Genomic DNA, 24,657 nt, shown 5'->3' with positions numbered 1-24,657 from the left:
AGTTTTCACAGAATGGATTTTTCCCAGGGGTATCTCTGAATCACCTTGGAGTAGAAGCTAGGCATGGACTACTGTCAAAAGTTCAGCCAAAGGACAGAAAACACATGTCTGTTTTTAGATTTATAATCCAAGCTTTTCCTGGCTGCATTAACAGTGACTATTATATGGAAACTAGAGTAGATTTCCTTCTTTCTCTCCCCCCCCCCCCCCCCCCCCCCATCCCCTGCCATACTCTTCCTCATGTAGTCTAGACAGTGATAAGAAGAGGAAAGATTCTCAGAGCCATGCCACTGTTGAGAACAAATGACTTAACCCTTTGAGGACAGACTGACTTTGCTACAACACACATTTCCCATAGACACCTGCCCAAGTATACTCTGGACTCGTCCTTAATGGGTTAAGCTGTGACACCTGGCTATCCCTCCTGATATATGCTAGGTTGAGAGTTAGCTTCCCTAAAAGGTTTTACTTTACTTATCTGCAGGGTGTGACTTTTCACTGTTTCCAATCATGAGATAATCCCTTTGTGAATTCAAAGAGAAGTGAAACGGTCATGTTTTCAGCTTTAGCTGTTTTTTGGTTTTTTGTGTTGTTGTTTTTTTTCCATCAGACATGGAGGTGGCAGAATGTCTGGTCTGCATCACATTTCTCAACATGCAGTGAACAAGTTTGGTCAAATATGTCTTGGCACCTAGACTACGGGTTAATAGTTTTTGTGTGTGTCTACAAACAGAGTGTGTCTTTCTATTCTGTGGCACAATTCAAATCCACTCTGCTCTTTCTATGTGAGCTGTTTATAGTTTAGTGTAATGAAAGTTTTGTGGCATATGATTCATATGAACTGCCATTCTAAAAACACAGACTTAAAGAATCAGATCTTAATACAGTGTACTCCCGTTATAATGACCACGGTTATAATGAAATTCCGGTTATAACGAGGTAAAAATTCGGGCCGTAACGTTATCCACTTTATGTATTTTTATTGTTTATTTGTTCAGTTATAACGAAATTTCGATATAACAAAAGAAAACTGCCGGTCCCGAGGACTTTGTTATAACGGGAGTCCACTGTACATGTATCACTTTGAAGATGAGAACAGGAATATTGTATAAAATGTTTTGTCAGTGTGTGTTCAAGACTTGAAAAGAATTAAGTAGGTAGAGATTAGACCAGATCTAGAAAGCAAAAATGTAGAAGAGCATAGAAGACTCTGTTTGAAGCAGAACACCTGAGATATTTCTTCCTATACTGTTCTTAACAGTTGTGCATTTTGCCCCATGATGCTCTTGTATGCTAGGTGTGTTGAATCTGCTGCCCTCTTTCTTAATATGCTTTAGTATTAAGGGGCTCAATACAGCACGTCCCCAAAAAAATTACAATCTGATTTTTGCAATGAAAATTGCCAATATGATTAAACTGTCTAAATGCTACTTCAGGGTCTTAAAATATAATTCACCTAAGCTATATTTTGCAGAAAACCCCATTCTATTTGGTTAAGTTGTCACAGAGAAATGTGGATCTTTATAAAGCATGTCATGGGTCTGATTCTTCCAAATTTAGCACTCATGGATGCTCTTGGTAGTGCATAATGTGTGAGCACAATGGACAGAACTTTGAGGGAAGGGATTCCTGACATGCTCTACAAAACCCCGCATTTCTCTTTGACCACTGAAGCAAATTGGATGGGGTTTTCTGTAAGATGTGGGTAATAAGCTATAGTTTCATACCCTGACATTGTATTTGGATTGATTCACTACTTCTAAAGTTACCATTGTGTAGGGTCCCATTGTAATTTTTTGGGGACATTCGGTATATTCACATATCCCAGTAAGTGTCATGTGACCTGGTGTGGTCGTTTGATCAAGGATGTTGACCTTGTCTTAGCCGATTCTCTGATGAATAAATCACCCTTTTTGTGAATGCAGATGAAAATTAACACTGCTATCAACCCCTATTGTAAGCGGGAGATTGGGGTAAGAGAATTGTGTGTATTTTATGCAATATGTGTGGCCCTAGTTACATTGCAATATTTTATTTCACTTCATACCACAATAGATACGTACAGGGCCTAGTGGGTTAGTAGTGGCGGCTATCACAGCTCACTGTGTATGTCAACCTGCCTTCGTCAATGTCTGCTATTCAAGTGCCTTAGCTCTGTGATCTTGCATATCGCCGATCACTCTAACCAAAAACATGAATAAATGCAAGAGAGTATATGACATGTTATTAAATTTGCATGGAAATAATAAGTATTAAAGGATAGACATGGATTGGTTCATATCCATTGCATTGATAATGTGCTTGAAGTGTTGCAGTGATATTTCAACATCTCTTTATACCAGATGGCATTTACATTCAAACACAGTGAAATAAAATTGAACAGAAGTCAAATGCACTGTTGTTTTTAATAGATGATATAGGATAAAGAAGATATGAGATTCTTGTGATAGAGCTAACACAATGATAGACATTTCTCACTCAGGAGTTGTAAATGTGTTTATACACAGAATGAATCAAACGAGTCACTGTTCTCAGCTGTTCCTTAACACTTTTAAAATGCCAGTGTGCCAGTGTTTACTATGGCTATCTAGTGGCACAGATGTAGAAACGTAGGAATGTGCTACACTTGGCTAACCATTGTCTGTTTCACATTTCATTACAGAAAGTGTCTCATTACCATAAAGTTTTTTGTATACAGTGCACTTTTTTTTTTCATCATGAAAAATGTCAAAAGTTGGGGATGCACCTTACTGACAGGTACAAGAAAATCTTGGCAGTGGTTGGTTTGCCAAGCCTGATGTACGGACATGTAAATCCTTTCTTAGGAAGTCAGTGCAGTGCTAGTATTGCATGTACATGTATGATTGTGTTTAAGAAATGTAAGAGATATTGATTTGAAATTTCATAATGCTGCATTTACAATTCAGCGAATCAATCAATACTACTGCTATTGTTTCATCTTGAATTTGGCAGTTGCGGTGAAGAATTTTGCCAAAGGCTGTTGTGAAAATGGGGCTGGAATGATTAGTAGCATATGATTCAGATTCAAATGTATAATCATGTCCATAGTGTCATGGGAACCATCACCGTACTTGCATCTTGGGCCTCCACATTTCAGTGATGAAAGTAACCCCTTCTCACTTATAGTAGAAAACAAAGGGAAGCATTTTGGAAAATTAGCACAGTTTGGCATACAGTAGGAGTACTTCCATCATCTAAAACACAAATTTTAGTCGAAATTTGTATTATCATTTGTGCTTTTTTGTTTTTGCAGACTTTCAAAGTTAGGGTGTACTGTATATACAAGAAACCTTAGTGCACTGTTTACTATAAACTTTGCAGTATACATTTTTCACACTTTCATTCATGTAGTAAGTGTTGTTACACTGTTTGATACATTAGATTGAGTTTTCCCCTATATTTCCACTTCTTGTCTCATTCTCATCAATGCCAATCACAGTTGGAGGTATGTTGTTTAATCATTCCATTGGACCCATTTGCAAATTTTGTATATTGTAACCCAGTTCCCATCTACTCTCCCTTTGTCTTACTATATGTTCCTGGGGCTGAGTCAGTACATTTAATTAGTTAACTCAAAAAAGAGACAAACACATCAGTACATACAGTGAGAATACATATCTCCTCCCTCAAGGCATCTAAGTACTCTACAATTGTAGATCAAAATCACAAGAAATACATGTTTAGTCTCACATTCACTAAAGCTCTGTTCAAATCTGCTCACCTTCTACTTCTGCCTATGTTCATGTCACAAAGAGAGAAGTAATATTTGACTCAGCCCCATATATTTTCTTTTTGCGTATTATCTTTTTGCTGTATTATCAACAGCATTCTTCCAAACTTGCTCAGTGACCATCCCTTCTATGTTCAGATATGTTTGTTGATGTACTTATTTATGGCTGTGCCTGTCTTATTGTTTGTTTCCTGGTAGTCATGTTAGTGAACACAACAGTACCATTGTTTTTTTTCCTCCCATCATATTCTGTTTTTCTTGACTAGAGATAGTGTTATACCATGTCCTCTTTGGGACAAACTTCAAACATTTGCATGATTTGTGCTTTAGATCACCTAGTGAACTTTAAAAGTTAATTTTTGTCGTAAAGTTTAGAAAATCATCATCGATAGCATGCTCTGTCTTTATATAATACCTTCCATTTGTCTGTGCAAAGATGTTGTCTATGGGAATTTTGCTTATTCTGTGTTAGAAATGTGCTTAATTCAGACATATGAAATCTGTATGCAGGAACTTTGGTATGTTTTTCCCCATCAAATTTGCACTTTTTCCTCTGCAGCACATCATACTTACATGTTTGTATTGTTGTTAAGTGATTTTCCCTTTACATTTAAAAACATTATTTAACGTAATATTCCTTCATGATTCAATGCTGCTTTTTTCCCCCAGTATATGAGGAAGGTGTCTCTCCTGTATTCGTAAATTCCTGAGCTACTTGTGTTGTATTTAAAGTACATTTTATGTGGGGCACGTTTTGTGTTGTTCATAATTCATATAAATGCAAAGTATATTGTGATGTTGATTTTAAGCTCTTGCACTATTCCTTGATATTACTTAAACCTACAGGTCATGACCATTTTCTGTATTAACTGCAGCTTTACAGTATATTGGGTCTCTGATTTCTCATTTTAAATAAGAATCTTGAAACAATAAGTGCATTACAAAGCAGAAATGAATTTTTACCGAAATCCACCATTGTCCACTAAGAAATCCAGGCCAACTAAAAGCTGCATGTGTCATACAGTTAACTTTTTTTTTAAGATTATAAGTTAAGTATGTGTCCATTAAACTGGAAATCCTTAATTTAACTACAAGACATTTCCCGAGTCTTTACCCATGCCCTGAATCTTGCTAGGATGGTGTACTAGTAGCTTCCTGACCTTAGTACCCAAGAAGTGTTTCCTTGTATTTTGTAGCCGTGATGTCCCATTTGTGTGTGTGTGTGTGTGTGTGTGTGGACACTTCCTCTCTCTTTCTCTCTTTCTCTATTAAAAAAAGAGAAAGAATAATAATAATGAAATATATGCTCTCGAGAGCTGCTTTGTACCCAGTAACATTGCATATGTTTGAATTTTGCATTTATTAAAATGTATTTATTGCTTGTGGGAATACTCTGCTGAGTTTTCAGGTCTCAAGATAACTCTTGTTTTCATAGTGTATTGTTGCAGTGCATGAAAATTGATTACATTTTATTTCCATAACTTGTCCAGGCTAGTTTGTTCGCAGTGACCCTCAGGTTGACCTGAATAATTCCCCAGCATAATTTGTACTCATTACTGTTGCCACCAAAGAAGTATAGGCTTCTTCCAGTGCATGAACTTCTGAATATATGATGATTGAGGATAGGCCATGGTGGAAGATGCAATTTAATTTCATCCATCTGGCATGGGAAGTTTCTGTAAATGCTCAAGAAGACTGATTGTGAGTGACAATGTGTTCTGTGCATTTTCAGTTGGTGCCCAACCTGGTACGGATACTGAAGAACTTGATAATGTCTGGCTACTCACCAGAGCATGATGTGTCGGGAGTCAGTGACCCATTTTTACAAGTAAGTATATATGAGAGTGATAAGCAGACCATTTAGGCAAACACTAAAATAATCATCAACCCTCCTGTAAACTTTGCCATGACAACTGTGAAAACGTCAGTGTATTTTTTTTTTCTCAAAGGAAGGTTTATTAAAATGCAAAATATTGTCCCAATCACACAAAAAATATCAGTATTGCAAATTTTGATTTCTTTGAACTGATTATACACGTGTTTGAAGCCTGGAAAGATTTTAGGGGGGTTCTTTGATTTCTCTAGACTTTCAATATACCTCAAGGGACTTGGATGTGTTAAGCATGTAAACATTTACCGAACACACCTGTTTATGTCATCTTCCTTCACCCTCCTATTTCATTCTGATTTTTCCCAATCATACAAATCCATCGTCTTTCCCCTCCATTGATTTTGCCCCTCTCCTGCTCCATTTTCTCGTACCATACCCTATTCACTCTCATCCCCTCTTCTTCCACTCTTCCCCTTTCCCCTCCCCCTTGCCCACCCCCCCCCCCCCCATCATCCTCATCACTGCACCCTCCCACCACTCCAGGTGAAGATCCTACGACTGCTTAGGATTCTAGGGCGGGGCGATGCAGACTGCAGTGAAGCCATGAACGATATCCTGGCCCAGGTAGCCACCAACACAGAGACCAGCAAGAATGTTGGCAACGCCATCCTCTATGAGACGGTTCTGACCATCATGGACATCAAGTCGGAGAGTGGACTTCGTGTCCTGGCCATCAACATCCTTGGCAGGTTCCTCCTGAACACAGACAAAAACATCAGGTGAGAAATATACAATGAGACAGATGGGTACTGTATACGCCATATATTTAGCAAGTCTAAATTTTCGCGAATCGAGACTTCCCGACGATCATGGAGTCCTGTACTGAACGGAGAAATGTATACGCATATGTCACATTCATATCGGGATCAGAGTAAATATTTTCGCGTGTCTTTGATTTTGCAAATAGCAGCTAACTCGCGAAATTCGCGAAAATAAAAACCTCGCGAAATATTCAGCATATACAGTATATAAAAACCACTCTAAGCAATAAGTTAACTTTGTTGAAATAGAATAAGAGTATCATCTTTGCTTATAATTAATGGTTGACCATAATTTCAGGATCAGGTACTTTTCCAAAGATTTGATAGAATTTGCTCTGAGGTTTGGAGTTCCTGTAATCCTAAATGTCATAAGTATAGACAAATTTGTATTATAAATGTTTTGTGGGATTCATTTTTATATGTGCTTAATATGTTATTTTGTGTCTAAAATGACAATCTGCCATCTTGTGCTGGTAAATACGAGAATCTTTCCAGATTTTTTTTCCCAAAATGAACTTTCAGAAGATAAGAGTAGGTAATACCTATATGTACATCAGTCTTTGCACAAAGGTATGGACCTCCTGAGTAAAAAATTGAACTAATTATTCTCTGTAAATGTAGGAGGTTTGGTAAAGATGTTTGTGAACCTCTGTGCTTTCAGATAAGAGGGGTTTATGTGACGTGATTGCAGTAAGGATTGATATAGTAATTTTAAATAAAGCAGAAGAGAAGAAGATGCAGCTATTATCAGTATACAATGGCAACCTTATATGTGATGAGGGTATAATGATGATGTTACTGGCATGGTTATGTGTTGTCATGTTTTTTTTTGTTTATGTGCATTTCTTTCCAGATATGTTGCTCTGAATACATTGCTGAAAACAGTGCTAGCAGACATGAATGCAGTCCAGAGGCATAGAAGCACAATTGTGGATTGTTTAAAAGATCCAGATATCTCCATCCAAAAGTAAGATCTTACCCTAAACACTCATTATGTATACTCTTCAAGTTTGCTTGAGAAGTGGCAGGCTATTTGTGTGAATATAATTCTTCAAGCATGAAGGTGCTGCCTCAATACAGCTACATATCAGAACAGAGACAGAAAAAGAAAAATCATCAAGTCTCCTTTAAGATGACCAAACTGTGGTATATTTTTAAATTTATTTGATTCTAAAAACTGGATGTAATGTCAGGATTTGTGTCTTGGCCAGAAACATGAAAGTAAGATTATATTAAACAATGACATACAGCAAGAACATTTTGATGGTGTGACCAACTACTACAAGAAAAAATTAGACTTAGGTGTTCCAGACTCTAACCTTTCTTGAATGCATGTGTGTTTGATTCCAGGAGAGCAGTAGAACTTTGCTTTGCCCTCATCAATAGCTCCAACATCAGGACGATGGTCAAGGAACTCATCTTTTTCTTGGACCGAGCTGACCCAGAGTTCAAGTCCTACACCTCATCCAACATCTTCCTCGCATGTGAAAAGTAAAGTCTTCCAAGTCCTCTTGAGTTATACCACCGTCTCAGACACTCTTTGCTTCTCACAGTATCGTCACATTCCTTATTGCACTCATTTCATAGACATGTCACAATAGTCAATTTATGGTGAGCAAGAAGCACTTGATGACTAGGCTTTATCATTGTGAAGTAGAGAGAAGATGCATCAAACACTGGAGGAAAGAAAGAGCAAAAGAAGGTTTTATTGAGGTATACTTTCATTTGTTTGTACTTGGCAAAGGACTTTGGTAGTTTTAGCATTGATTGCTACCTTCAGATGAACTTTGGGTAGATTTTAAAGACTTTTGAGTGTGGTGCTACCTCCAGGGGTAAGACGTGGCCCAACTCAGAGTGATGTAGATTGCATCAAGAAATGTAAAGCAGAAATGTAATTTTAGTGAAAGTATGATCTCCCTTCGACTGCTCATCCTGTATGTTGATTTCATTCATTGAGATTTATTTTGTAGGAACATATGTCAGTTTATTGTGTGTTAAGTGGCAAAGCCATGCCTTGAAACTGGTTCACAAATTGCCCCCCATCAACATAAATAAGGAGCAATTATTCAGTATTTTAGTAGTAGCCATTATAACAAATCATGGACATACATAACTCTGGTTGGATCCAACTTGAATCAATCCATGCCTGTACTGGTGATATGTTGGAAACGAGGATTGCATTCTAAATGCTCTTTTTGTGTGTCTGTATTTCTGTCTTCAACCTGTCGTTCTTTTATAAAGAAGAGTAGCTTACTTTATGTGATTGTTTCCTGTTTTCTGTTTATTTAAACCCATATGTTTTACACAGGTGTGATTAGGAATAGTTGTTGTGGTTAAGACAGCCCAGAAAGTCCAAGATAATATACTTTCCTATGTCTTCTGTCTAGGTATGCTCCTAACAAGAGGTGGCACATAGACACCATGATGCGTGTCTTGTCGGCGGCCGGTAACAACGTCCCAGACGAATCGGTGGCTAGCCTCATTCAGATGATCTCAGAGACATCGTCGTTGCATGCCTACACTGTTCAGCAACTCTACAAGGCCTGCAAGGAGGACATCAGCCAGGTGAGATCGTCTGCTATCATCTCAACTCTTACAGCCAGAGTATCATGCTTTGGCCAATTTTTAGCTTCATATCTTCTTTTTTAACCCATTGAGGACGGTTTGATTTTGCTACAACATGCATTTTCCACAGACACTTGCCCAAGTATACTCAGGACTCATCCTCAACGGGTTAATGACAAGTATGAGTAGATAATTTATAAAGGAGATTATTTATACCACAAATATTATAGACGATAGTATATCCAACTTGAATACGTTATACCATGCAAGCTTCTTCCCCATTGAATATTCCACTAGTAGACCATCCAAAACACCTTGTATGTCATTGTGAGTGTGTCTCTATGCATCATATAATGGAAACCACAGTGGTAAACCTTTGGGCTAGATCTTTGTTTTATGCTGTTACCTCATGGCTTTTCATGGAAATGATAGAAAATGCTTAACTTTGTAAACCTGGGGGCATTTTATGAAGCGTTATGTCAGATATTTCTTTTTCTTTTTCTGACAAACTGTTGTAAGCCGCTGAAATCCTTGCATCTGATTGGCTGAGAGCAAATTTGTCCGACAAAATTGTCAGACAAAACATTTCATGAAATGCCCCCAAGGTGGCCAAAACATGTTTGCCTACACTAACTTTCAGATAGTGGGAAAGCTTTCTCCGAACGTGTATCCACCTTTATCTCTGTCTTGATGTTCTATCTTCCTGGCTTTAACTAGAAAATGTAGAGAAGTGTATGATTCGTATATTTCATTTGCTAATGAATGGTACATAAGTACAGTGCTCACCGCTTAATCAGGAGGGGTCGGGAGACAAGTTTTTTTCTCCCGTTTAAGCAGTGCTCCGCTTAAGTGATGGCTTATATTGACCCATGCAAACCACACAACATGAAGCCCAGCATGTGGGCATTACACTAAACCATGCACATTTATCAAACCCGCCGATAACAAGAGCAAGAAGTACACACGAGCTACGACACATAGACACAAAATGATGATGAGAAAAGACAGCAGTCTTTAATTTTGGCAAATGTGTCATCGGAACAAACTTTCATTGATCATTCATTTTATCCACAAAATAACCCTTTTTTAGAATTCAAAGTACATAAAGTCACGATGCAGCTATGCTAACTTTCACACGCTGTCATAACATGTTAGCAACGTGCACGCTACGACGACACTGATTGCAGCGATCGTACGAACACATTTTTCTCATATTCATGCCCCCTTGTTATGCTTTCACACGCAAACACACACACTGCATGCATGCTATGCACGAACGGGGAGAGTATGAGCCGCACGTGGGGAACGTGACTCTCCGTATCGCACTGAAGGGGTGGTACAGTGTTAAAGTGCATGAGTAGAAGCTGACGACGCTCAATAAGATGACCGCCTCTGCACTACGTCTCACTGTCTGACGGCAAATGTTTAGATTGCAGTCAGCATCATCTATCGAGAACTGGTTAGAAAATGATCTTTCTACCAAGGAAATTAAATCTGTGCAATTATTTCTAAGGATTTACTTATCATTTTTATAAGTGGAATGGAAGTGTTTCAGCAAGATTTGTCCCGATAAAGCGGTTAATGGTTCTGATTAAACGGTGGAAATAACGTGAAAATTTTGTTACATCAAGTTTTGTGGGGTTTACGATTAACCGGTGAGCACTGTACTAGGGAACTGACTCCATATAAGATTCACTTTGTTAATGAATGATACAATATACCATTGATGCTAAAAAAAATGCCCCCCCCCCCTTATGAGACATGGTTCCTGTACTAACGTTATGATATCAAAGCTTAGAATTGTAGCACCATGTACTCCTTTAGGTGGATATGTACTTTTTTCCACTTTATTGTAAGTCATGAGAACCATCAGTGCTGATAGCATTAACAATTAAAACCGTTTGATTTGGCACTTATTGAGCAGGTAACCTGGTATAAGGTAAACAAAATCTGATCAGCTACCTCAGTATCAGTCACTACTTCTGTTTTTATTTGGATAAACTTGGTGGAATGATTATCCTTTTACCATCCTAAAACTATTCAAAGTAGTCAAAAGCTCTAAAAGAGACCAAGTGAAAACCTATGATATAAGAAATATCTTGCTTCTTGCCAATGGAATTGTGTGTCAAGAAGGGGCACCTTGCTTAAAGAAGTGTCTTTCTTTACTTGTGTGTTTTCCTCTGAAAGAAATTCTTATATGGAATGTACCATTGTCAGAATGCCAAAGTGTTGTACTGTTGAAAGTATTCACTGTTGTCAAGTGCATGCACCTGTTCTGTGTTAAGTGTATTAAGTCAACACCATTAAAACTCTGCATGTTGTGTTAGGTGTAAGATATTGTCATGTATTTAAGCTGTCTTTACACCTGTGCATGCACATGTGTCCTACGTATACTTTCTAGTCTGAACAGTACAAGGTAGTAGATGGGCTACAGCACTGGAGTTGTCCTGGGGTTAGCCTTAAGCCATACCGTGAAATTCACCGAGTGAGTATAGGGTAGGTGCATGGCTGCCTGCGCCCTGCCCTCACCTCTGCTTTAATGCAATGCATGCTATGGTGAACAGCGCCCTCAGGGGCCACAAAAACCACCTGGCCATGCATGGCTGCCTCGTGGTTTTGAGTCTTGTCACAGTTGCATGGGAATGATAACATGGAGTTCTAGCAGATTAACGAGACAAGTATTGCACCTGAAGCTCTATACTCCATTTCAAATCAGCAGTATACAAGAGAATGAGGAGAATACTTCTGAGCAACCTCATTGCTTGGGGAGAGGCAAATGGATGTGGGCGGAAAATTCAAAGATCATTTTTAAACTGTCATAGAGAATCTGACAACGTGAAGCCCCATGAGTGTCGGTAGATAATTTATAACAGACTTTCCTCTTAAAGCTCATTACATGTCTGTTTGCTCAGTATGGTTAGTGCCATGCTTTGTTGTTGATACTTACATTCTGCAACTTCTATGATTTGCCAAGCAGTCAAATGAAACTTTAGAATATACCATCCTTGTCCTGCTAATTGACATTGCCAAGTTTGAATGCTAAATTAAATGATGAATTTTTTGAAAATCAAATCAGTTTTTGCATACTATATGCAGTAAAACCTTCTAAAAGGAAAACTGCTGTGTATTGTGTGTCGTGCTTTAAATACTGAATTGCAAAGTTAAAGGTATCAAAGTAGAAATTATTTAAAGAAGATAGTGTGAGGTTTTTGCGTGTGCCTTCTTCTAAAGTATGTAGTATTGAGTTTGAGCTTGGTTTTATTGAAGCATCTTGTTTTAATGTTATTTGCATGATATCAATTTGAGTTAGTTTGTACTAACAAGGATTTTGCATTGTCAGTTGCAAACAGAGATATGTGTATATTTTGTGTGTGTGTGTGTTACAAAGCCTGATAAATGGAAGATGTATTTTTTGATAAAATTTGTGCAACATTACTCATTCTTGCGAGAACTGAAAATTGCTAGTCTGTCTTAAAACAGAAAAAGCCTGTAAAGTGGCTTATTGTAGACTTCCTTAACTCTTGTAATTTCACCATATACCATTATATACCTGGTATGATGATAGTTGTCTAACAATTATGTAAAATGAGATTGTGTACTGATATTTAATTCATGACATTCAACTACTATCATACACCTTCATACTGTACACCTAAACATACATTTACACACACACACACACACACACACACAAACACACACAAACACACATTCAGTACCTTATTTATTTGCATGTTAAGATTGGGTTGCAGTAAACTTCTAGGCTTTTTATAAAGATTCGTTGAATATACAAATATATTCCTGAATATTGAGAGAATCAATTAGTATGTCATCTACAATACACATAAAGTTCAAGGCATTAGTCTGAATACTATTAAAGCAGATTTGATTTGCACTAACCACATTGTTTTGATATCACAAAATACTATCATTCATATATATGTGTGTATACATATTGTCTAAATCAAGCAGTTCCTTTATAGATTTAATGATTTAGTGTGATCTAATGTGGAAAAAACATTTCCTGGCTACAGTTTTCCATTTCTTAGTCTCTTGATATAAATGCAGACTTTGAATCCAGGTTTTAAGTTGTTTTCTTATCTGATTTTGGGGGATACAAAGTCATTTGTTTCTTTAGTTTGGCATGTTTCTTGTAATACACCCATTCCTTAATGCTACTGAAGATGAATGGTTACTAATGGGGATTCTCTTATTTTTGTTGCAAGTAAAGCATTTAGGTTTTTGAATATTGAGTTATAAGGTAAACAATGAGAATGTTATTTTACAGTGCTTACAGACTACTTCCAACCAATGAGAATGTTATTTTACAGTGCTTACAGACTACTTCCAACCAATGGAAAGATGCATGCAAAGCATGTCTATGACTTTCTTGGCAAAGAGAAACAGGTTGATTAAAACTTTTTATATTTATTTATTTGTTTTTTAATATTCATTTCTCAGCAGATGAATACATTGACTAATTTTTTTTTGTTGAGCTGTGAAGAAGCAACATCATCAACAAACTCAGGAATTCTGGAATGACTTTGCATGCCAGCTATGAAAACATAACAACTTCAGCTTGCTTTTGCATTGAACATTGACTAGGGAGTAGATAATTAGACCAAATATGGGGAGAAGTTCATGTGATTTATTACAAGGGTCATACTCACCCCTGAAATTTTAATCTGTGCCAGAAAAATTCTGAAGTTGCCCGATGAAAGCATCCATATTCAAAGATTCATACATGAGATGGAATTGTGAAATGTTGCGAGAAGGGGATTGGAGATGATGAGCAGGTATAGTAAAGTCTGAGCCCAAGATAATAAGGATTACACTCTTGTGTTGTGTCTGATTCCATTGGTAAGATGAAATGTCTGTTCTTGATTGTAAGCCTTCCTTACTCACTGTGATGACTCTAGTCAATTAGTAATCATTTTGGTTTGATTTCTCTCTTCTCATGTCTTCGTCTGTACCGTCCATCTTGCATCCGATAGCAACCGCTGGCGCAGGTGTCCGCCTGGTGCATTGGGGAGTACGGCGATCTCCTGGTCGCTGGGGTGGTCGACGAGGAAGAGCCGATCCAGGTACGTACCTACTACCTCCCCGAGTTCAGCGTTGACCAGCTCAAACCACGCTATGACCCAGGCCAAACAGACACATTACTGGAGGTGTGTACTGGTGCACAGACCTTTGTTACCCAAAGAAATCTGCAAAAAACAGAAATGCAGTTGTAGTTCAGAGTAGCACAGCCCTCTAAGGTAGTAGCCCTCGATCCACAAAACATAGTGAGAAATATTAGGTACATTGGCCAGTGTAACCTTGATCAAGAATTCATCAGGAAATATTTTTAATAGTCATTTATCGGTATAGGTTGAAGAACCTATGACACAACTAGAATTGTCAGCTTTAAACACATGTTCCTAGTCTTTCTTTAAGACTTTTTACTTAATATGTTTCCCTCCTTTTGAAGTGAAAGATGAAAAGTTCCACATTATGTGATTTTCCATTATATTTTTGAAAAGCATCTCATTAATATCCTAGACAGTAGTGTTCACTAACAAAACATGGGAAGAGGAGAAGGGGGTAGAGTAAGGGCACTGAAGAAGGAGGATTTCATGAGCTTCAGATGAAATGATATCAAGTTGAAATGCAGTCTACTGCTAGTCATTTTCTGTCGTGCTGCAGTGCATTGGCTTCATTTGAAAGATTACCCAAATAGATTGTAAGGATCAAATGACCATACTGATGCTTGTGTATGCAAGATAGTTAATCCCAATTCAATTAAGGTAATTTTATATGCATATCAAAGTAATACAAGGTAATATATATAATGCTTACATGAATAAAGAATTTCAAATCATGCAACCTTCAATAATACATAATACAATCATAATAATTTTGTCTTTATATTTCGAGTAATGAACTAAGTGAAACTAAGTAGGCAGTCAAAATTCTATTGTTTAACTGTATATGAAATGGATCTAGAACATAACACATACTATTCTAGCGCCTATTGCCATATTCTAATTCATATGAAAGTTTGATGATTTTAAGGGTTTGTGAGAGAGGGCTACAACCTATAACACACCTTGCTGTCTCTTATCCTAGAAGCTAACCCCCTCACTGCTACCCTCGGAGCTAATCTTCCACTTCCCTGCTATATACCTCTCTCATGTTATCAGTCTGCTCTTGGCATATCCTGGACCTATGCAGGAGAAATTGTTACAGCAGGGCATTGTGTCACACCCTATCCTATCTAACTGAGATTAGCACCCTTTGTACAAGACCTAACACCCACTGACCTGGATAACGGCTTGTTTATATCAGCCCCTCTCAACCGAAGGGCCACGATGTTGGCCAAAAATAAAATGAAAAAGATTTGTATTCAGTCTAACTGGGCCTTGAAAATATTTGTAGGAGCCCAAGTGGGCCTCACAATTAAAAGGGTCGAGAAACACGCGTTTGTGTTGTCAGGAAAATGCTGTTGTTTTGTTGAAGCTAACTTTTAAGCTGTTCTGCCTCTTCAGCAGCAAAAAACAAAAACAAAAACAAAAAGCAAAACATATATTACACTGATTTTTCTCCAGTTTGGCACCAATTTTCCTTTCTACCATTGTGCAAAGCTGCAATCAATTGCCCTATTTATCGGTACATACATTCTCTCGTCTTACGCATTATGTGCTGTGTTTAAAAAAAAAGTGGCAAGTGCTAGACCCACTTGGTCACTTGTTTTGCTTTGTTCTAACTTTCCTTTGATGTGTTTTTATCATGTCAAACTTAACTTTTGTTTTCTGTCTCTTCTAACATCCTAACATTCTATTGTTCACCGTGTGGGGAAGTATTAATGAAGTCTTGTTAACTTATGTGTCTTTCACACATCTTGATTAAACAGAAATTGACTTACAGGCGTGAAGAAGGCCCAAGAAAAGTACATGATTATTGTTTGTTTGGTGTCCCGTGTCTGCCACATTAATATCGCTGACATCCATGTCTGTTCTATATTTCATGTTTGATTAACAATAACAAGGAAAATCCAGTGCTATTATCAATTCCAGGAATTGTTTAGTCAATGTCTGCAAATGTCCTTGAAAATTGTTCCCTCCCCTTACCTTGATTGTCCCAAATATCCATCAAACTAACACTTGCACTGGTGTATCTTAAATGAATGTTTGATAAATTTGTTGACACCATACAAGATTTACTTGTAACATATCATGTGCAGTGTGGCTTGAGTCTTTAAAAATCACCCAGAGGTTAATGCACAGTGTTTGAATTGTGGCCTGAGGTTTCCATTCATGTCTATCTATATAAACCAGCATGGTGAACAGGAAAGTTTCCCTCTCATTTTAAAGAACAAGTTCAACTTCATATAAATAAGGATTGAGAGAATGCAGCAATGTTAGTAGAACACATCGGTGAAAGTTTGAGGAAAATCGGATAATCCGTTCAAAAGTTATGAAATTTTGCAGTTTCAGTGCCACCATCTCTAGATGAGAAGACTACTACAGCTTGTGATGTTACATGTGTTGAATGATATAAAGAAAATATAAAGAAAATTCAACATATTTTCGTATTTCTCACTGAATAAAAGAGCACTTGTCTTGCCTCTTTCAGTAGGCAGGGGGAATAATATTACCCCTAACATATGCCAGTAGCGAGTCAAGGGAATGTGTACCTTTTTTTTTTTTTTTTTCAAGAAATGAAATTTTGTGGAATTCTCTTTATATTTTCCTTATATCATTCGATGCATGTGACATCATACATTGTAGTAGTCTTCTCATCCAGCAGTAACTGTGCAGAAACTTTAAAAATCCTTAACTTTTGAACAGATTGTTTGATTTTCCACAAACTTTCACTGATGTGTTCTACTAATATTGCTGCATTCACTCGATCCGCATGCATATGATGGTGGACTGTTTCTAAATGGAATTACCCAGATGATTGTCTAAGGTGATATCAGTAGATGCACCTTGTGTGGATGAGGATTTGTAAAAGATCTGATAATAGTATGTTGTTATGTGGATTTTGAAAATACTATCATGAAAGTTAGATTATCTAGAGATATACATGATTGGTTTGCATCCCTTTGCACCACGAAGACTTTCCATTTGATGTCTTCTTCTCTCCTGAGGGAAAAAAAAATGTATATCTGTCATGAATTCCTTGAAGTGTATGAACTTTCCCCCCTCCTATCACAATTTGATAACAGAGCACAGAGCACAAGTGTTTTAATGTTAACTAATGGCTGTACATAAAGGATCTTGACATAACCACAACCATGTTTAGCAGTGTGCTATTTGATTGATACCCCAAAGCCACTCTCAGGTTTATATTATCTTGTCTTTATTACAATTGTTTGCCCCATCATCACTATCCCAGTGTTTGCATCATGATAAGCACCCTATTAAGGCCCAAGGGGGCATGTATTGCATCATGTTTTACCCCCATCTTACCCTGTCTGCATCCCAAGTGTCCAACCCATGTTTCTTCTCACCTCCCAGGCCTCTGAAGATGATGTCCTAGACCTTCTGGAGTCCATCATCCAAGCCACATCCTCCACCCAGATCACCAAGGAGTACACCCTCCTGGCCATCCTCAAACTCAGCGTCAGGTTCTCAGAAACAAAAGAGTGAGTGATGGCATGGCTATGAAGCAAACATGCAGGTGCTGAATCCCAACAATCCATTGCATACTTTCAAGTGGAATACAAAGAGATATCCATTGACCAATTCTGCACCAAGTGATGAAAGAATTTGAAGACATAAATATAAGAAATTTTCTATCCAGTGCTCTCGGTGCTATTCCCAAAATGCAAACCAAACTTTGCTTTTAATGCCTTGGCTTGTAATAAGTAAACATCAAGGGTCTTGATTGAAAGGCTATGCTGACACAGTCTGTCAAGTGAAGGAATGATCGCTGACAACGATTTGTGACTACTTTATATGCTATAAATTTTGCAGGGCTTTATTTTGATAAGTTTTGTAGGGTACTGGACATGAATTTAAGAACATGCACAAATATTAACTCTAATCTTGGCATGAATGCGCCATGAATGTGTATGTACTGAGGCTCAGTACATGAAAAAGGTGGGTGATAATACTGCACTTTATGATCACAAATTTATCTTGAAGTCCCACTTTGCAAAAAAAAAAAATTAGGCTCTTTCAGTGCATGGTATATCGACATACAGCTTCTTCAATAATCTTGTGAAGGATTCAAATAAAATGTTAAAGTTTGCTTTTGCAAAGTAAGAATGATGAGGTCTTTTCCTGTAAAAGGAAAACCACTTGGCATTCTTATCTCTCCGCAATTGTAGTAGTTTCTTTGTCATTTCTTACCATGAAGTCTTTTTCTTACTGTAGTCATGTGATGAAGATATTTGAAAAGTGTTTGGTGTTATGTTTGTGTTTTTGTCATGCAGGAGGATACAGAAGATAGTGAAACCATATACACAGTCCCTGGACATGGAGTTACAGCAGAGATCAGTAGAATTCATGTCACTCACAAAGTCCTACAGTCATATAGCGTAAGTCTTAAGTAGTTGAAGCAGTTAAAGGAGATATGAAGTATGTTTATCTCTTTTATCTCAAGCTCATTTTGACCTTAAGATGTATGGTTTGTGCAAGCTGCCAAACACTCACTTCAACTGATAAAGCTTTCTTTTCAGATTGACGATTCCAGCGTCAAGTTCTGTCTTAACTACAATTTGTCATTTTCAGAATATTCAGAAAAATGGTAGACTACAAGTATCTGTTCCTAGTTGCACCAGTACACCTATTTGTGGCAGGGGCAGTTTCATTCGTTGATGACACTGTCTAGTCAGGTGTTAGAGTACTCTCACTTCCCATAACATGTGCCACTAACTCCCACTTTTGTTCTATAAGTGAGACTAAGCACACTCGACACTCTTTAGCTACATTATCGATGAATGAAACTGCCCCTGTCGCAAATAGTCACCCTGCCACAAACAGGGATGATTAATCTACCTGTATGTAATGAATGGTTGTCCTTGATGATCACACATTCCTCAAACAACAGCAGTGGTGGTTTAAAAAAGGCTATGTGCTGCTATTTTTCCTGTGATACCTTCTTCCTCCCAGTGGACCATTATTAGAACGAATGCCACCCATAGACCGAGAGAAGAGGGACGAACAGCCACAGAATAATGGAGACATCTTTGACGATGAGCAGCCAGACAGGACGGGGCCCAGTCTAGCACCTACTAATGATGAGGTGAGTTGCAGTGGTGGCGATAGCTTTTTGTGATGTGACATATTGTGCGGAAATTGGGGGGGGGGGGCCTCCAAGATCTAGTTGGAGTTAATGTCATCACTACATTGAAAAGCATGTTTTGGGAAACCCTTGTGATGGGTTGTTGTTACATGCCACACTGAGTTGAGCCTTCTGCATTTCTGTTGTTGGCTGCAGATCTTCAGATTGAATGTTGTTCTCCATTCTTGTGCAATTATTTATCTGTTCCCCTTAATCTCTTATTTTTGCAAACCATAGATGCTCATTTCAACTTTTCATGGATACATTTTTAATGTTTTTTGCAAAGTTTAAAGTCATTTCTATATGCTCTTGCCCTCCTGTTCACCAGGGATCCAGTCTGGTAGACCTTCTGGGAGGAGGGGGTGGATTCTCCTCCCCCATCATCACAAACTCCGTGCCTCAGCAGCCCATTAAAGGGGATCTTGGTGGTGGTGGTGGGGTGTCCAACACCGGTGGTGATGGTCTTCTGGATCTCCTGGGCAACCTGGACCTGAGTGCTCCCGCTCCATCCCTTGCCCCAGCCTCAACGATGCAGCCAACCCCTAACCCTGTCATCAACCTGATGGATGGACTTGGGTCTCTGCAGCCAGCTGCCCCGACCCCAGCCATGGGCCAGAATGACCTACTCGGTGGATCTCCAGTGAACAACATTGGTGAGTATTTGTGTTTGTTGCCTATTATTTGTAGTAGAGCATGGGGCTGCTGCTACCTCTAGGTGAGAGTAGTTTGTTGATGTATGTTCCAGAAAAGGCTGCCTGTTTTACCCTGCTCTTGCTCTGTCAAGTGACAATTTGGTTTGTAGCAAACTAGCTGTATTTACTTTGGACCATTTCTATGGCTTACGACCTATCAAAAGAAGAAGTGAAATATTAGATCAATTAGATTGATTTTATCATTTGAGTTCACAGGAGACATAGGCATACCATGCAACACTGAAATCTTACCACAATTTTTAAGTCATGTTTATGTGGGTAACTTTCCTGTTGAATAGAAATTTAAGTTTTTAAAAGGAAATGATAAAGGTTGAGGAGAAGGATTTTTATTGTGATACACTTTTGACAAACATGCATTTTCCTCAATCTTAAATTATATACACTAGACTGTTCCAAATATTCATAGCACTCATTTTTTCATGTGAAAAGAAGTGAGAAGTGGACATAACAGCATGAAAGGACAGTGATGGTGATTTCAGGTGAACGACAGTGGCTTTTTGTCACCCTACAGGTGGCTCGCTCCCAACAGTGACAGGAGTAGAAGGGCGAGGCCTCAAGATTGACTTCTCCTTTGAGAAAGACAGCACGTCGGGAGCCGTCAACATCACTCTTCAAGCTTATAATGGCACCTCGTCTCCTTTCACTGGCTTCTTATTCCAGGCAGCAGTACCAAAGGTAGGCTTTGAGGGGCGTGTTTGATGTACAAGATAATGCAGTGGTAAATCTTACTCAGAGACCAAAGCGAGAAGTAGTTCCATTCATACAACAAGTCTGATATCATTGAATGTCAAGTTGTGTTGCTGAAAGATCACTTCGTATGGTTACAATGTGGCATGAGCATACCTACGTGGTAGTGGAAAGGTTATAGATTTATGGTGAATATTGGTAAACTTCTATTTCAGTGATAGTACCTGACTGATCTATTCTTTGCAACAGCTATCGGGAAGCATAAATAGAGTTACTTTAATGAGATGTTAATGTTGATCATTGGTGTATAAATGTTAGAAGAAGAAGAATGTATGAAATTAGTCAATGCTGCCTTCTCATTCTCCTAACCCTCCAGACATTTGAGCTCCAGATGCTATCGCCCTCTGGTGACGTCATCCCACCCAACAACTCGGGCACCTTGACCCAGACGATAAAGGTCGTCAACAGAACCCCCGGCGCCATGCTCAGGATGAAGTACAAGCTCTCCTATGTGGCGGAAGGCAGCCTAATCAACGACACAGGCGAGGTCAACAACCTCCCAGGCAACCTCTTCACGTGATACAGGCCATAGCATGTCGCCATGGATACGCATCAATTCCCTTATATTTTTGTTTGTGTATGTTAACTCTATGTCAAGAGGAGCAGGAAGTGAGCGAGAGAGACTGCTTTTTTGAAAAACAGCAACAGAGACAAATTTGTGATAAAGGGAAAGATTATGTGAAGTGGGAGAATGTCAGAGAGAGAAGTCGGGTGAGAGAGAGAGAGTGTGTGTGTGTTTGTGTGAGAGAGAGAGATAGTTAAGAGAGGATAGGCAAAGAAATGAGATTTTTATTCTAATCTGTATTGGGGTTTATCACATATTAGATAGTGTGTTTCTTGTCTTCAGAAAGAAATGTGCAAAGGTCAAAGGTTAGCAAAAGTTGGAGTCCTGGGGGTATTTTTTGTGTGAATTTGTATTGTGAGTACTTTTAGAGTGATCCTTCGGAGAATGTCGTCCAAATATGAGACATTCCTAGGACTGGCTGTTCTCTCCTGCCTTCAACCATAGATCAATTCGACTTCTCCCCATTAGGGGGTTCTTTTAGTCTCCCCTAAACTTCACAAGTTTCTGAAAATGAGCATTACCAAACTGCTTTTTCATTTATGATGTGGGCCATATGCTTCTTTCATACCTAGGGCATCGATCTTAACATTGAATCTAATCATGATGAAGAATATTTTGATATGCACTGCGCCACAATAGTGAAAAAGTGCATTCTGAGGTCATGAGAAGTGTCCAGAGCTATATTTCAGACAGCAGTCCCAAATTCATCATTTCTTCTTTTTCTGTAGCAATGACCTGATGGAAATCACAGGATTATTGTAATAGAACAAACTGAAGTCGAATACTGCCGCACTGTGCAAGTATGTAGACATTGGACAGACTCAGTAGCAGGCTCAGCTTGTGCTCAATTCAGTTGTCTTGATTATAGTCTCTACTCCATTTGCACTGAGGATTGACCATCTTCACAAGAACTGACCTGTTTAGTGCAGTCATACCATCTAGTCCCTTTAATGGGAGAAGTGCATTAGTTTTATCAGATATGTCGTGTCCCTTTAATCTTAGTTCTGGTAGTCTTATTTATTCAGATTAACTTAAGTGACACCATCTTATGTCCCATTGGTACCTTCATGAAGAGCCGAGAGGGAATGGGTGGATTGGATTCAGGGGTAGGAATGGTATTGAGTGTAGGTGAAGAGGATCTTATAACAGGTCCCAGGTCTTCATGATAGTCTTGAAACCAAACCCAATTATTGGATAATCAAAGAATGCTTCTGGAGTTTGAAAGGGATGGGTGACGAGTGAGAAATGATTAGATGTCTGCAGCTACTAACTGCCCGCAGTGTGAGATTGGACAATTGATTGCTGATGTCCGGTAGTGGCATGACCAATGGTCAAAAGAGTGATGTCAGAAACGGTCAAGACTGGTCAGATTTCACCACCCAGAGAGAGAGAGAGAGGGAGAGAAATTCTCATGCATTCAAATACAGGTCACATGGGCTGACTGCCTTTTTGGCAATCTTAAGGCATGTACAATACATGGCTGTCAGATACAAAAGTGTTCATTTTGCAGAATGCAATGAGATTTCTTTATACTGAATGATGGAATGTTGGAGAGCGCACAAATATGTGCTCTTTGGAGAAAACTTTGTTGAGTATCCAGAGAATAATGCACAATTTGTCTAAATGTCATCATGCGCATTAGTTTATTTGTAGCAGGTTGGAATTGTTAACTTTCTGTTTGGCCCTAGACAGTGAAACTGGAGATTACAAACCAGCACTACTATTGTATAGGCCAGGTTTAAAACAAAAAGGGATGAAGAGTTTGACGATCACCACCTTCACACATAAAGTACATACTGCTATTTGCCACTAACATAGGAAAAACATTACTAATAAGAGATAAATGCAGGACGCAAGTGTTTTAACTTATAGCTGATCCCATTTTATGTAGTATCTCAAGTTCAGGACATATAGTGTCATTTAGCGGCAGGAGTAGGTATTTGTATTTTAGGCTTTTAATGGTTTCCTCGATTTCTCTGGCCTATTAATAATTAAACATTCCATGGTGAGATGAAGAAGAAATCTTAAAGGGAAAGACAGAGAAAAAATAGGAGAAAATAGAATTTTGCTTGGAGTGGAATGAAAACTCTGAAATGCTCTTGTCACTCTATATGAAAATTGCACTTCAGTTATTGTAGGATGTTGTCTTGTTCTCTTTTGTATTAGTTTCTATACCGTAATCTTGCTCTCTATTACTCTCGGCAGTGCTTAGTGAGGTCACTGTATTATTTTGTACCTTTTTCGTATTCATCGGATGTTGCAGAAAACTTATTTGTGTTTATATATAGAGAGAAACTTATATCATTCTTGTATAGTTCATTATGTGATGTGTAACTTGAAACACATAATGATTTCATATTGACCCAGAAAACAACCTTTCTTTCTTTCTTTTTTTTTCACTGCGATACATTGCTAAGCAAGCATTTGCATCCATTTCTTTTTACCCCTTTACTCTGCATTGTATTAAGCCCTGTATTTCTTGTACACTGGTAACAGTGAAGCCTATGACAAAGACATTGGTTGGCATATGCATGACGAGTCTGTGCTATGGTTTTATCTTGTGATTTGACTCATTCCGTGAAGATAATACACATATGCATTCTGCTGCCAAACGCTCTTTTGAAGTACACATTGTGTAATCAAGCTTTCTTACCAATCTCTCTTACATAAGGACTAGCTGGTTTCAAAGCAGAACTGAATTTGATTGCCTTCAGTGCTCTGTGTGTGTGATTTTGTCCTGTAAATTGATTTTACCTGTCTATAAAGACCACTTATGTTATATTCCTGGGAGTGGTCTTTATAGACAATTGGACTATGTATGATTATCATCAGGGTGAACTAAAATGAAAGAAATCATTACCAGGTACTGTAAAAGTGAATATTTTCGCACAAGTAATTTTTCATGCTCTACTGAGTAATATGAATTTTTTATACCCGCAAAATCAAGGTATTACATAATGGTACATATAGCAGGCAAAAATATTTGCATGCTTTCATTTTCGCACTAGTTTTTGGTTGTGCGAAATGCGCAAAAATTTCCACACTGCAGAAATTTTCACTTTTACAGTATTATGTTTCTTGCACTGCAATGGTCACAATTAAGCATAAGATGAAATGTTGAATGTGCATCTTTCTTTCGTACTTCATTTATGGATTTGTGCTATCAGAAATGGACTACCAGTTAAAGGCATTCCCAAGTACTATAGACGATACACCAAGTTCGTGGAATACAAGTCTCATTTATCAGAGGTCATCCACCCTTGCATTAAGTGAGAAATCCTTGCTTAAAGACTATTAGGACAACACCTTTATGCAAAGTTCAGAGCTATATATTGCACACTTGTCATGAGCTGTCCTTTTCCTTTAGTTTTGAAAAAAAAAATATCTGATAT

The 24,657-nt window shown here is 38.2% G+C and overlaps 1 protein-coding gene across 1 annotated transcript in view; it reads left to right on the top strand.

Annotated features, from left to right (window-relative positions):
• Nucleotides 1–23,883, top strand: part of LOC139734118 (AP-1 complex subunit gamma-1-like) — a 55,308-nt gene extending 31,425 nt beyond the window's left edge. The window contains exons 8-20 of the mRNA XM_071644934.1: nt 3,461–3,466; nt 5,484–5,579; nt 6,126–6,361; nt 7,257–7,370; nt 7,754–7,894; nt 8,791–8,968; nt 13,963–14,052; nt 17,470–17,597; nt 18,390–18,494; nt 19,069–19,201; nt 19,569–19,893; nt 20,465–20,628; nt 21,017–23,883. Coding sequence (XP_071501035.1) covers nt 3,461–3,466; nt 5,484–5,579; nt 6,126–6,361; nt 7,257–7,370; nt 7,754–7,894; nt 8,791–8,968; nt 13,963–14,052; nt 17,470–17,597; nt 18,390–18,494; nt 19,069–19,201; nt 19,569–19,893; nt 20,465–20,628; nt 21,017–21,220 — 1,920 coding nt within the window. The 3' untranslated portion in view covers nt 21,221–23,883. The remainder of the gene's footprint in view (nt 1–3,460; nt 3,467–5,483; nt 5,580–6,125; nt 6,362–7,256; nt 7,371–7,753; nt 7,895–8,790; nt 8,969–13,962; nt 14,053–17,469; nt 17,598–18,389; nt 18,495–19,068; nt 19,202–19,568; nt 19,894–20,464; nt 20,629–21,016) is intronic.
• Nucleotides 23,884–24,657: the final 774 nt, after the last annotated feature.

The sequence above is a fragment of the Diadema antillarum genome, unplaced genomic scaffold (genome assembly GCF_040938485.1).
Source record: "Diadema antillarum isolate AM-2024a unplaced genomic scaffold, OU_Dant_1.0 seq00000511_RagTag, whole genome shotgun sequence".
In the NCBI taxonomy this organism is placed as follows: domain Eukaryota; kingdom Metazoa; phylum Echinodermata; class Echinoidea; order Diadematoida; family Diadematidae; genus Diadema; species Diadema antillarum.
The sequence above is the reverse complement of the archived record's forward strand: the minus strand, read 5'-3'. Positions and strand labels throughout refer to the sequence as shown.